General features: G+C 54.4%; 1 protein-coding gene across 10 annotated transcripts in view; it reads left to right on the top strand.

The window, feature by feature from the left end:
• The window catches only part of LOC105470583 (aminopeptidase like 1), a 62,096-nt gene that overhangs the window by 34,922 nt on the left and 13,508 nt on the right, over positions 1-13,666 (top strand). For 9 of the 10 annotated variants that reach the window (XM_024789386.2, XM_071079119.1, XM_071079120.1 and 6 more), the window contains 6 exons: positions 3,988-4,160; positions 4,673-4,742; positions 6,692-6,877; positions 7,381-7,551; positions 12,143-12,232; positions 12,648-12,729. In XM_024789386.2, the coding sequence (XP_024645154.2) occupies positions 3,988-4,160; positions 4,673-4,742; positions 6,692-6,877; positions 7,381-7,551; positions 12,143-12,232; positions 12,648-12,729 (772 nt within the window). Of the gene's footprint in view, positions 1-3,987; positions 4,161-4,672; positions 4,743-5,754; positions 6,012-6,691; positions 6,878-7,380; positions 7,552-12,142; positions 12,233-12,647; positions 12,730-13,666 lie in introns of those variants that run through there. The other variant, XM_011722732.2, reaches the window with a different exon arrangement.

Raw genomic sequence — 13,666 nt, 5'->3', positions numbered from 1 at the left:
GGCCTCCCAAAGTGCTGGGATCACAGGCGTGAGCCACCGCGCCCGGCCTGTGAGCATCTTACTGTTCCAGAAAGGACAAAGCCCTTGAAAACGGATAAGAACACATCAAAAAGGAGCCTGCCTGATGCAGCTCTCATTGGCCTAAGTGGGTCCCCACTTGGGAGCAGTGACATTTGATGAGATGCACACACGTATGGGCTGTGGCAGGGCTGGCTTCATGGGTGTGCAGCCACCATGGCCACATGGGCCCTGTGCCTGGTTTAGTGCTCAGCTGTTGCCATCTTGAAATTGTTTTTTGAAAGAGAGGCTCTGCATTTTCGTTTTGCACTGGACTCCACACATCACGCTGCCAGCCCTGGGGAGAGGGGGAAGGTCTTTGCTGAAGAACACCAGGTAATAAGTGTAGAAGGGAGGATAGAGCTGGAAAGTCACTCAACCAATACCTGATTCAGGCAGAAATCATCACTGGATACTGAAGACATTCAGGAAAAGGTGGTTGGGACCCAGAAGGTTCTTAGTCTCAAAGTGTCACTCCATGGATTATAAAGAGGAAATTATTTTAATTCAATTAATTATAAAAGGGGGAAATACACTTTTACCATGAAGAGATCTGGCAGACCCCACTTGCCCAATGATGGGGGACACTTAGATTATGTGCCTCCTGATGAGGTTCGATGGGAACCATAACCTGTATTTTTGCCAAAAAAGTTCAACCCAAATCTAACGAAACAGACGAACCCAGATGGTGAGAGCTTCTGTAGGACACCAGTGCGTGAAAGAACGGTAAGGACTGTTCTGGATTAAAGGAGGCCAGAGAGTCTTCACAACCAAACGCAATGCCTTATTTGGATTCTGGATTTAAAAAGAAAAAGCCATGAAGGACAAGGGGACAATTGAAGTTTCATTGCAAACTGTATACTGGATAATAGTATTGTTTCAATGTTAAATTTCATGGGTATGATCAGCACATGATCATGATTATGTGGGCTCGTGTCCTTGTTCTTTTTTTTTTTTTTTCTGAGATAGAGTCTTGCTCTTGTTGCCCAGACTGGATTGCAATGGCGCAATCTCGGCTCACTGCAAACTGCACCTCCCGGGTTCAAGCGATTCTCTTGTCTCAGCCTCCCGAGTAGCTGGGATTACAGGTGCGTGCCACCACGCCTGGCTGATTTTTGTATTTTTAGCACAGACGGGTTTTCACCATGTTGGCTGGGCTGGTCTTGAACTCCTGACCTCAGGAGATCTGCCTGTCTCGGCCTCCCAAAGTGCTGGGATTATAGGCATGAGCCACCGCACCCAGCTGGTGTCCTTATTCTTAAGACATACGCAGTGAGGTAGGGGTGTATACAACTTACTTTAAATGGTACAGGGAAAAATATGTGCACATACATACATATACACATATACATACATACATATACACATATACATACACATACATATACATAAACACACATACACATATATGCATGTTTGTATATATACAGGCATACCTCACTTTATTGTGGTGGTCCGGAACTGAACCCAGAATATCTCCAAGGTGTGCCTGTATGTATATGTGTGTGTGTGTGTGGGTGTGTGTGTATGTGTATATTTGTGTGGGTGTGTGTATGTATATATATATCTGTGTATATATATATATGAATCTAGGTGAAGGGTATACAAGTGTTCATTATACTCGTTTTTCATCTTTTCCAAAAGTTAATCAACTTTTCAAAAAAGTTTCTAGAGAAATGTGTTTTCATGGCAACAAGTTCTTTTTCCTCCCTTCAGGGAACAGTTAGTGCAAATCTAGGTGGCGTGTCTGGTGCCAGTTGCAAAAGGGAACGGAGGCCCTGCCTGCTGTACAGGCACTCAGGTTGTGGCAAGGGACAGCACAAACATCCACAACGCGGGGCAGCATTTGAGGCGGTCTTGTGGCTGTCACAGTTTTCACTGGTTGTGGGCTCACTTCTCAGCCAGCTGCTCCAGCTCCATGTGGTGGAGGGAGGTTCTTGGAGCTGAGTCTGCTTCTGCTTCCTCTGGGCTCATGAGCAGGTCATTCTGAAGCAGGAAGGAGCCCTTCCTTGATTTCACTTTAGGACTGCCTGAGGCACTTCCACTGGTTTCCAGTTACTTGCAAGGTCAAGTACAACCTGCAAGGTCAGTGTATATTTTATGCACACTTTATGTCTGGCTACACGAGCTTTTCCTTTTTTTTTTTTCTTTCTTATTTTTTTTTGAGACAGAGCGTCTGTAGTGCAGATTGGAGTGTGGTGGCGCGATCTCAGCTAACTGCAACCTCCGCTTCCCAGGTTCAAGTGATTCTCGTGCCTCAGCCTCCCGAGTAGCTGGGATTACAGGCAGGCACCACCATGTCCAGCTAATTTTTGTATTTTTAGTAGAGATGGGGTTTCACCATGTTGGCCAGGCTGGTCTCAAACTCCTGGCCTCAAGTGATCCACCCTCCTCAACCTCCCAAAATGTTGGGATTACAGGCCTGAGTCATGGGGCCTGGTTCCACATGAGCTTTTGACAGTGCCAGAATGAACAATGTCCTTTACTACTTCAGGCCTTTGCATGAACAATTTTTTGGTCGGGGATCAGACTGCCTGACAGACTTTAACCCATCCCTCAAGACCCAACTCAAAAGTCTCATCGTAGTCCAAGGGGCCTTCCCTAACTCAGTCTTCTCCTAGTAACTGGATCTCTGGATTTTACTGTTCTATTTGCTCCCCCTTCCTCTTTCTGGCCACACACACATATGCATGCACACACACACACACACGCACACACACACACACACACACACATATACATACATGCTATTGCATCCCCAAAGCCTGACGGGTCCTGGAGCTTTTCAGAACTGATGTTCAACAAATGTACATCAAACGAACGAATGAATGAAAACACCAGAAAACATGAAGCAGATGCACCACGGAAATGAGTGTTTCTTTGAAGTATCGGATATAATGGAATCTGAGAGCCTCGTGGCGATCAGCTGAGTCTAAGCAGGCATTAGGTTTTATACGGGTGAAGCCTGACATGAAGTTAACATATAAATGCACATTTCAAACACATAGAGCCATCTTACATGATAGGATTTCAGAAATGTGTCCTAGGATGTGAACTGTATCAAAAAACATCCTAATAAGTTCTAGTAACTTTATTCTGATTTGTTCCAGAAGTTTTTAATCTTTTCTTCAACTTTTGAGCAAAGTCTGAACATCCAATTGGATGTGGAATAGGTTTCAAGTCATCAAAAACATAAATTGATTTTTGGGTTGCATTAAAGATCTGGTAATTTGTTTTAAACTTTCATATTTTAAGGAAAATTAAATAGAGGTGAATTTTTCATTGATAGTGAAATATATACTAAGCCATGGATTAATACCTTCATCAAAATTTATCTAAACAAAGTGCTGCCTGTCTTATTTATGTTAAAGTCTGTAAAGTCAGCAGTGAAAAGGGGAAAGTACTTTCCTGGAATGTATTTGTATCTGTCACAAGCTGCATCTTGAGGAAATTGGCAGGCATTTGAAGTGGAATAATTCCTTAGCGTTCTGTTTAGTTTGGATTTCTTCAATTCAGGCGTGGCTTAAAACCAGAATCACCAATATTTGCTTTTAACAAGCATCTAATGTTTTCTCTTGCTTTGTGTACAAAATGTTGGTTGAACTGAATCATTTTGTTCATCCTTTCTGGGGGCTGTCAGGGTTATTCACTCTATTCTTAAATATGAAAGAATTCTAAAAGAAAAACATCTCCAAAATGACCTCTCCACCAACAGTTTATCTCATTTCCAACTCCTGGTACACAAACCTGCTGGATCTGGCTTTCTGAAATGCTTCTTGGATCCCTCTTCAGTTTGTAAAATTCTATAGAGTGAACCAGGCTCCCCAGTCGATCTCCTCACCCACTCTTCTATTTTCCAGGAACCTTCTGTTCTAACCACACAGGTTTCAGAGCCTGCTGGACATATTCTGCGTCTGTGTTTCCTCCCAGGACTTCTCCCACGTGGAATGCCTTCTTTCTCAACCTCTTCGCCTGTGGAAGTCCTATTACATCTGTCAGGGCATGGCCTTAAGTCTCTCACCCTCTAGGAAGATCCTCCAGCTGTCTCAGTCCTCTGGAGTGCTGTGTGCCTGTCTGCAACATATTTGCAAACAGAAAAAAGAGTGAGAGATCTTTATACACGCTCTTAGTACCCTTTACCAATGTGTGAAAACATTCAGCTGCTGTAAAATCTTTTGAAGAAAATAAGATCCAATTAGCGTTGACTTTTATGTCAGGAAAGCTGAGGGTTTCAAAGGAATTGCTTTCAGTCATTCAACAGCTTTTTTTTTTTTTTTTTTTTTTTTTTTTTTTTTTTTGAGTGCCTGCTCTGTGCCAGGCACTGGAGGAAAAAAACAAAAAAACAGAAAACAGGCAAAAAGACCTGCCTTCAGGATGCTGATGCTCTAGTCTATGTGGTGTTTCCGAGGGCCTGCCCTGGGGCCAGGGACCACGGTTCAGAGCTGAGCAGGGAGACCTGGAGTCCACAGACAGGGAAGATGAAAGCATGGCTTGTGGCTGGGGTATAAGTTAGGGAGCTAGGGGGCCAGCTGGGAGGTCAGTGGTGGAAAACCTCCCACACCACGCCAGGGAGTTGACACTGCTTTTTTTTTTTTTTCTTTTTTTCCATTTTTAGGCTGGTAATGAAGAAGAAACTCAAAATAAGAGGAGTAGCTTATGGAACTTCATGGAGGAAACAGAGAAAGGTACCAACCAAAGGCCCTTGAGCAATCAGGATGTTGGGTAACAGATTTTTGCTTTTAAATGACTCCTGCGTGGAGCTTCCCCAATGCATCATCATTTCCTGACCCTTGCATCTGACCCTGTGGGTGGGACCCTCCACCTCCACCATCCACTCACCACTCACCCCTGGCTCCTCCACCACCCGGCTCCGGCCCCGCACCCTCTGATGGCCTTTCCTCCCCTGCAAGGCGACTGAGGTGACTCAGGTCACCCTGCTCCTTCCTCGTCTCATCTCCTCCCTTCTTTCCTGCTTAGACTGTGCCAGATAACCCTTCTTGCAAAGGGGTGGGTGGGAAGGTCCCCCACGCAGCCAGGCAGTGCCTGGATTTGTAACTGGCCATCCCAGCAGCAGTGCCCTGGATGGAAAGCCACGTCCCTGGCACACTCTCACATCCAGGGCAGTGCCTGGCAGAGTGGGGTCTGATAAACGCCAGGGAACCTCCGATTAAGTGAGGAGGAAGTGAGGGTCCACGCTGTGCCCACCATGCCAGGCAGTGGGACAAAAGGACCTGACTCAAGTCCAAGAGTCACTGGGCCCCTCCGGCCTGATGGGTGGCCAGGGTGCGGGGTCCCCGGGGATCAAAAGCGGCTGCTCTGGGACCCCGGGGGACCTGTTTGGGGCCGGCCTGAGGCCTGATCGGGCCGGAACTGCGTAGGGTGGGCTTGGGCCTACGTCGGCCCAGGCCCCACTGGAGGACGGGCCTGTCCGGGAGGCGCTGCCTGGCGGGCCACGTCGCCCCGCGTGTTGGGCAGGGCTGCCCGGGCCGCTGGGCCGAGGGGCGGTGCCGCTGGAGGCCGGGCGCGAGCGCCCTGCTCGGCTGGGCCTGCTCGGGGCCGACTTTGGGCCTGCCCGCCCGGGCCTGCCCGCACCCTCCCGCCCGGCCTGGCCGGCGCCCCCTCGCGCCCCGGGCGGGCCCTGCACGTCTCGCGAGCAGCCCGGAGCGGCGGGGGAGGCGGGGCCCGCGGGCTGCCGGGCAGGGCCGGGGCGGCGCCGAGCCCGGGCCGGAGCGGGGCGAACGGGACCGAGCGGCGGGCCGGGCCGGGCCGGGCCGGGCAGGGCCGGGGCGTGGGTCGGCGGGAAGATGGCGAACGTGGGGCTGCAGTTCCAGGCGAGCGCGGGGGACTCGGACCCGCAGAGCCGGCCCCTACTGCTGCTCGGGCAGCTGCACCACCTGCACCGCGTGCCCTGGAGCCACGTCCGCGGGAAGCTGCAGCCCCGGGTCACCGAGGAGGTGAGCGGGCCGCCGGCCGCCATGCGCCCCGCGCGGCGGAAGCCCAGGCCCGGGCGGCCCGCGGAGGCCCCGCCTCGCTCGCCGCACCCCCGCCGCCGCCGGGCCGGGCCCAACGAGGCTGGGCCGCCTCCCTGACGGGCTCAGCCGCCAGGCCAGTCTTCGCCCGCGGAGGCCCAGCCCTAGGCCCCGTCGCCGGTGCGGCGCGGTGGTCCTCCTGTCAGCCCAGCCCTGCGCCCCCCGAGGCCGCAACACCTGCGGACTGGGCGGGGAGACGCGGCCGCTTCCAGGGCCTCGCGTCGGCCCTGCCTGACGACAGGCCCTGGCTTCCAGAAGTTCCCATGGCAGTGTCCCCAGCTGCCTTTACTTGGGGACACCTGGCCCCTGCCCCCTCTCTGGTGGAAGCCGCCTAAGCCCTATCCGAGTGTTGGAAGCAAAGCAGCCCCCAGCCTCTCCCTTCCAGTCTTGGTGGCTTCATCCCACCAGGGGGATGCGAGCCAGCCTAGAGACAGTTAGCTCTGCAGAGAGGCGACACATCTCCCTAAGGATGGGACAACGGTGGCGGGGAGCTGCGCAGTGCCCCTTCCAGGACTGCAGGCGTGGTCGTGGCCGCAGGGCAGGGCCTCCTGGCACGTGGGCCGCTGTTTGAAACCTCTGTCTCTTGTCTCTCCCTTCTGATCTAGCTCTGGCAGGCTGCCCTGAGCACGCTCAACCCCAACCCCACGGACAGCTGTCCCCTCTACCTGAACTACGCCACCGTGGCTGCCCTGCCCTGCAGGGTGAGCCGGCACAACAGCCCCTCAGCCGCCCACTTTATCACGCGGCTGGTGCGGACCTGCCTGCCGCCCGGAGCACATCGCTGCATTGTGGTGAGTGCTTCGAGAGGAGGCAGCCGCGGTGCTCCTAGTCGGGCCGCGGTGAACTCGGGCCTGGGGAGCTCACAGCCCTGCACAGACTGCAGCGCACGCCGCCGGAGGGCTGTGGACGTTATAATCCCTGCCCTGTAGACGGGGAAACAGGTCCAGAGAGACGCGGGGATTTGCCCCAGATTAATTTTGGTGGCAAATCAGAGACTCAACCCTAGATTTCCTGAGGCCCACCTAGTGTCTGTCCCTCTGTCCGTCATTTTCCTGGCTGGTCAGGCTGTTGACATCTGGTGGCCAATGTGTTATTTCTCTTGGAGCATGACCAGTGGTGCTTCCACGGTTCCTGGGGTGACCTGAGGGATGGGGTGGCGGCTGCTGTGGGACATCTCTGTCTAGATGTCATCTGCAAGGGAACCGATGTTCTGGAGGCGGTCAGAGAGCAGCAGCTCCCTGCACTTCCTGGTGGCGGCCCTTGCACCCTCATCCCATCTCCCCCTGTGCCACAGATGGTCTGCGAGCAGCCAGAGGTGTTTGCTTCCGCCTGTGCCCTGGCCCGGGCCTTCCCGCTGTTCACCCACCGCTCAGGTGCTTCTCGGCGCTTGGAGAAGAAGACGGTCACCGTGGAGTTTTTCCTGGTAGGACAAGACAACGGGCCGGTGGAGGTGTCCACATTGCAGGTGGGTGTCTGGAAGGGCAGACCCGGCCCCTGGGCCGTGGCAAGATCGGGGAGGTGGGAGGGAGGTCGAGAGAGGGAAAAGCTTGTTGCGGGGGCAGGAGCGGGGCTGGCTGCTTTGGTTCCTGGGAAGCTGCAGAGGCTTTTCCAAACCCAGGCCTCCTCCCTCTGCCTCAGCGTGGCCTGTGACTTCAGGATTCTGTTGTATACAGGCAGTGTTTGTTGAGCACGTAATCAGTGCCAGGAACGTCCATGCTGTTTTCCAAATAACGCTGCCCGCTTATGTGAGCTGTGTGTGTATGTGTGATGTATGCAGGTGTGTGTTGCTGTGCATGTATGTGTGTGCATGTGTTATATGTGTGGGGTGTGTGTGCATGTGTTGTATGTGTGGGGTGTGTGTGCATGTGTGGTGTGTGTTGCTGTTTGTGTTTGAGTGCTGGTGTGTGCATGAGTGGTGTGTGTGTGGTGTGTGTTGCTGTGTGTGTTTGCTGGTGTGTGCATGAGAGGTGTGTGTGGTGTGTATGTGTGGTGTGTGTTGCTGTGTGTGAGTGCTGGTGTGTGCATGAGTGGCATGAGTGGTGTGTGTTGCTGTGTGTGTTTGAGTGCTGGTGTGTGCATGAGTGGTGTGTGTGGTGTGTGTATGTGTGGTGTGTGTTGCTGTGTGGGTATGAGTGCTGTTGTGTGCATGAGTGGCATGTGTGGTGTGTGTTGCTGTGTGTCTTTGAGTACTTGTGTTTGCATTAGTGGTGTGTGTGGTGTGTATGTTGCTACATTTGAGTACTGGTGTGTGCATGTGTGGCGTGTGTTGCTGTGTGTGTATGAATGCTGATGTGTGCATGAGTGGTGTGTGTGTGGTGTGTGTGGTGTGTATGTTGCTATGAGTACTGGTGTGTGCATGTGTGGCGTGTGTTGCTGTGTGTGAGAGTGCTGGTGTGTGCATGAGTGGTGTGTGTATGGTGTGTCTATGGTATGTGTTACTGTGTGTGTGTGTGTGAGTGCTGATGTGTGCATGAGTGGTGTGTGTGGTGTGTGTGTGGCATGTGTTGCTGTGTGTTGCTGTGTGTGTGCTGGTGTGTGCATGAGTGGTGTGTGTGTGGTGTGTGTGTGGCATGTGTTGCTGTGTGTGTGTGAGTAGTGGTGTGCGTATGAGTGGCGTGTGTTGCTGTGTATGAGTGCTGGTGTGTATGTGGCGTGTGTTGCTGTGTGTGTGAGTGCTGGTGTGTGCATGAGTGGTGTGTGTGTGGTGTGTGTGCATGTGTGTTGCTGCACCCTTTACAGGGAGCACTTCTACATGTGTTATTTCACTCAATGCTGAGAAGGATCCTTTCGAGGCTGCAAGGCCGGAAGTGATTTCCCGGCTCCAGATCCTTGGATGGGCCTGACGTCAGGCTCCCTTCCTCACGGCAGCGGTCCCAGCCTCTGCGCCTGCTGCCTCCAGTCCCCGAGCCCACAGCGCCACCCAGGTTGTCTTTTCTCGTGTCCGAGCTCATTCTTCACTTCTGGCTCTGGAAGGCTGTCACCTTCACCCCGGGCAGCAAGCTCTCCCACACCGGCGCTTGGGCCGCACCTCATTTCCTTCACTGTGTCCTCTCTGAGGCCTGCAACCACTGACCCTCAACCCGAATTTTTCCATCTTCACCAGCATGAGATAGCGCCCCTTTTTTTCCTTCGTCTCCAAATTTTTAAAAAAGTCTAACTGGTTTGCCTTTCTTAATCCTCTTTTCCCTCTTAACCCATGGAAACATAGTTTTTGCCCCCATCCTGACATGGTTTTCTAAGGACTGCTGGATGGGGCATTGCCATCCCTCCTTGAAATGCATCTGCCCCATCCAGAGGTCTCCCTCCCTCCTGCTGCTCCCCAGACTGTCGCCACCTCTCGGCATCCTCTTCATGGCCTCAACAGTGTTCCGACCTGCTCAGTCTTCTCAGGGTCAGACACCAGCATCAGCTTCTTCTGTCTTTAGCAATTTCCTTCTGAGTTCCAGGCCTGCTATCCAGGTGGGCAGGGGTGCCCGCAGAGCCCACTTGGGGGCTCGAGCATCACCCTTATTTCCAAGGATAGCAGGGCACCCTGACCTCTGTTGCCCTCAGTCCCTTCCCCTCCTGTGGACTTCCTGCTGTCCCTTAGACTGGCCACACCCACTCCTGCTCATGCTCCTGCGCCAGGATCCTTCCCTGTCCAGCCCAGCATGGTCTCCCTCTGGCCTCTGCCCACATTCCCTCCCCAGGGAGGCCTGGCCCTCTTGGCTAACACAACCCTCCCATTTGTCAGCTAAACCATTACTATAAGACATGTCACATCTTTGTTGATCTCCTGTGCTCCCCACTGGGTTGGGAGTCCCCAGAGGGCAGGGACCTGGTCTTGTGCACAATGATCCCAGCACCCGACCCCACACATGAGAAAGGCCCAATAAACATCTGGTGATGGAAGCAGTGGGGCAGTGAGTCCCCGTGGCCCCCAACCCCATTGGTCCCAACTAGCCAGTGTGTCCTGTTTCTTGTCTTTGCTCTGCCCAGTGCCATGCCTTAAGGTGCTCTTCTGGGCTATGGCAGCAGTCTCCTGGTCACCCTGCCACAGATGGCCTCCTTCCAGCTCCTGCTTCGCTCACCTTCCAAAGGTGCATCTGTGTGCAAGGTGGCATCTTCTGAGTGCTGTCAGCTGTCACGCCCTACACTCAAGGCAGGATTGTGCACACAGCACGTGCTGGTACACTCTACAGTCCTGTGAGATACGTCCTGTTGTCCCCAGGTTAGGGCTGAGCAAACTGCTTGCTGACATTGAGTGACTCACCGGGACCACTCCAGCAAAGGGCAGAGCCAGGTGTTAAGCTACAGCTGCCACCACTCAGCCCTCTTGGGTCCTGAGCACACCAGTATCTGACACCCATGTGGCCTGTACTCAGCTTCTCCCTTTCTTCCCTGCGGGAACCTTCCAGTCCCCACCCAGGACCCTGTCCCTTCTGCATCCTGTGGCCTCATCCTCTCTGTAGCAGAGACTGGGACTGTGCATTGTGAGCCTCTGCTGAGCTTGACTCCCTTGACGTCTCTGAATTATCCGAGTCTTGCATGGTGCCTGGCACGTGTGGACAGCATGAGTGGCCCTCCCCTCATGGTAAGAGACACCCCCCCCCAGTGCAGCATGGCTGTGTGTTGGTGGAGGGCACCCACAGCCCTGCCCTGCCTCCCGCAGAAGCGCTGTTGCGTCAGAGCCCTGAGCTTGCCGTGGTTTGGGGTCTTCCAGGTGACACTTGGCCTCCTTGGAGGCAAGTTACACAGCACTGACGCACTTCTCAGACAGTCCTTGTCTGGTCCCCACATGCCCTCACAGACAAAACCTGCTGACAGGCGGCAGGGACGGCACAGGCACATTCATATCGGAGCTGTCAAGTTCCAGGTCTCTACCTTTGAGGCTTTGGGGTTTAATTACCTCTGCAGGGCGGAGGAGGTGGCTGGGCTGCGGTATCGACCCGGCGCTTGCTGCCCTGACATTATGAGACTAGAGGCAGGGATGATAAACTCGATGCTGTCCTGCACCCCCGCAAAACGGCGCTGCTTTTCTCTTAATATTGTCTTTCTGGTGAGCGAGGGAGGCCGCGCAAGCAGCCAGCTGTCTGAAGCTTCTGCGCCTGGGGGTGCACGGTAGGGGACAGGGTGGGGCAGGGATGCCCGCAGATTCAGCTGAGAGACAGTGAGGGTCCCAGGGCAGACGTGAGACACACATGAGAAGGCAAAGAATGGCCCAAGCCAGGGCTGAAGGACACATTTCTGGGACCCACGTGACGTGTGCTTTGGTGCACATGCCCCTCTCTGCCCTGCCTTCGAGTGTGGGCTCTGAAGCCCTGCCAGGCAAGCAGGGCCCATGTTTTCAGCTCCTGGGTGGACACGTCAGTTCCATGAGGCGAGACCTCTCTCTGTCCCTCCCCTTCGTGCCCAGAACCGTGCTGTGTCAAGTGACAGCACTAGGGCAGCCAGACCCCCGTCTGTCTTGCAGGGTTCATGAGGGACTTGCGTGGGACTCCTGAGGAAAGCAGTGGCCCAGAGGGAGGGCGTCCGGGAGGGCCAGCGGGTTCAAGCGCCCAGGATGTAGAGTGCTTCTGCTTGATGGGGAGGATCTGGAAAAGTTACTGGTGGAGATGGCCTATGAGAAGTGCCTCGAAGGATGACTGGGATCTTGGTGGGAGGGAAAGGGCTGTGGGATCTGCAGAGGTGAGGGGTGGGAAGCTCAGGGCATACTCAGGGGCCACTTACCTTCAGCTGTAGCTAGGATGAAGGGAGAAACAGGACACAGGGCTTGGAAAGGATCCAGATACGGAAGGGCAGGACCCCAGGCTGGGGACTCCTGTATACTTGTGGAGGCACAGGGTGGTGGCTGTGCTGAAGGTTCTTTCTACAGGTGGCTGGTGGCCCTGGGTTGCTGGGGGTGGGGCAGGCAGCGAGAGCCATGCTCTCTCTCTCCTCTCCCCTTGCTGCCCTGTCAATAGCCTTGTGGGTGGCATTTGCCTCTGATGCCTTTGTGTTCCTGGGGGATGGACAAGTGGAGAACATCTGCCTCCCACCTGGTCCCAGGACCCCAGTGATGGCCTTTTTTTCCCTAGTGCTTAGCAAATGCCACAGACGGCGTGCGGCTAGCAGCCCGCATCGTGGACACACCCTGCAATGAGATGAACACTGACACCTTCCTCGAGGTTTGTGGGTCATCATGCCGGGGGCGGGACCAGGCTGGGGTGGGTGTCATTGACCCCCCAGGAGAGCCAGAGGAAACCAGGGGCTGTCCACACCCTGATGTGGCCGCAGGGCTGCCCTCGATGGAGTGCTGCTGTCCGCCCAGCTCTAGGAAGCCTCAGGAAAGGGTGTGTGGGGAGGACAGAGCCTCCTCTTCAAGGCCCCTTGGCAGGACTGCAGCCAGAGCTGCAGGAAATGAGAGAGTGTGGAGGGTGAGCCCCCTCTCCTGGGTTTCATCACACGCGAAGCTGGCTCCCAAGCCTGGCTCCCCCACTCCACACAGGCAGCAGTTCATCCCTGGCCCCAGCCTCGGCCTCTCCTGTTTCCAGCCATCTTCATGTGTCGTTGTGTTGCTGTTTTTTCCATGAACATGTCCAGGAGATTAACAAAGTTGGAAAGGAGCTGGGGATCATCCCAACCATCATCCGGGATGAGGAACTGAAGACGAGAGGATTTGGAGGTGGGTGGGGGCTGCATCCCTGCAGGTCTTGGCCTCAGGCAGTGACCAGGAGCACTTGGGTGACAGGGGGGTCGGCGGGCCATATGGCACATTGTCCCAAACTTCATCCTGCTTGTGACCTGAAAGGAATCAGCCTGTGTCCAAGCCCCGTGCCAGACCCTGGGAAGCAGCCATCCCTGGGGGAGAAGGGGGAGCAATCCAGATTCTGATTTGGATTCTGGAAGCTGCTAGATCCAAGTCCTTCCCTGCCTGCAGCCTCTCCAGTGTCCTCGCGTGCTGCACACCCTTACTCGTGGGACTGGCTCAGCAGGGCCTTTCTGTTCCTTGAATACACAAGTTCACATCGTGGCAGGCAGGGCCTGTGTGCAGATGGCTCTCCCTATCTGGAATACTTTCCCCCAAGATATATTTTTGGTGGAGGTCATCTCAACCAGTGCATCTCAGCTCAGATGCCCCCTCCTCAAAGAGGCCTTCCACAAGTCCCCAGACCCACCTTTCCCCATTGCCCAGGAGCCAGAGGGGCTGATAAGTATGACTCACCTGCCCCGTGGTGCTTGTAGACTGGCGAGGGGAAGGTGGCTGTCTCTGTTACGCAGGCTACAAAACAAATTACTCAGAAGATAGCAGCTGAAAGCAACACCACTTATCCCCTCACCATGCTGTGGGTTGGGGATCCTCGCCTGGTGCAGGGCCTCTGCCTGCTGTTGTCAGGTTGTTGGCTGGGGCTGCAGTCATCTGAAGGCTTGCCTGGGGCCTGCGATGTGCTTCCAGGCAGGCTCACAACAGGCTACTGGCAGGTCTTAGGGCCTCACAGGCCATTAGCTGGAGACAGCAGTTCCTTGCAGTATAAGCCGCCCTCCGAACGAGGTCTCTGAGCGAGAGAGAGGGATGAAAAGTGAGCAAACAAGATGGAAACTCCCATCTTTTTCTGTAACCT

The sequence above is a fragment of the Macaca nemestrina genome, chromosome 15, assembly GCF_043159975.1.
Source record: "Macaca nemestrina isolate mMacNem1 chromosome 15, mMacNem.hap1, whole genome shotgun sequence".
Taxonomy (NCBI): Eukaryota; Metazoa; Chordata; class Mammalia; order Primates; family Cercopithecidae; genus Macaca; species Macaca nemestrina.
Note: the sequence above shows the minus strand (reverse complement) of the source record. Positions and strands in the feature narration are given on the sequence as shown.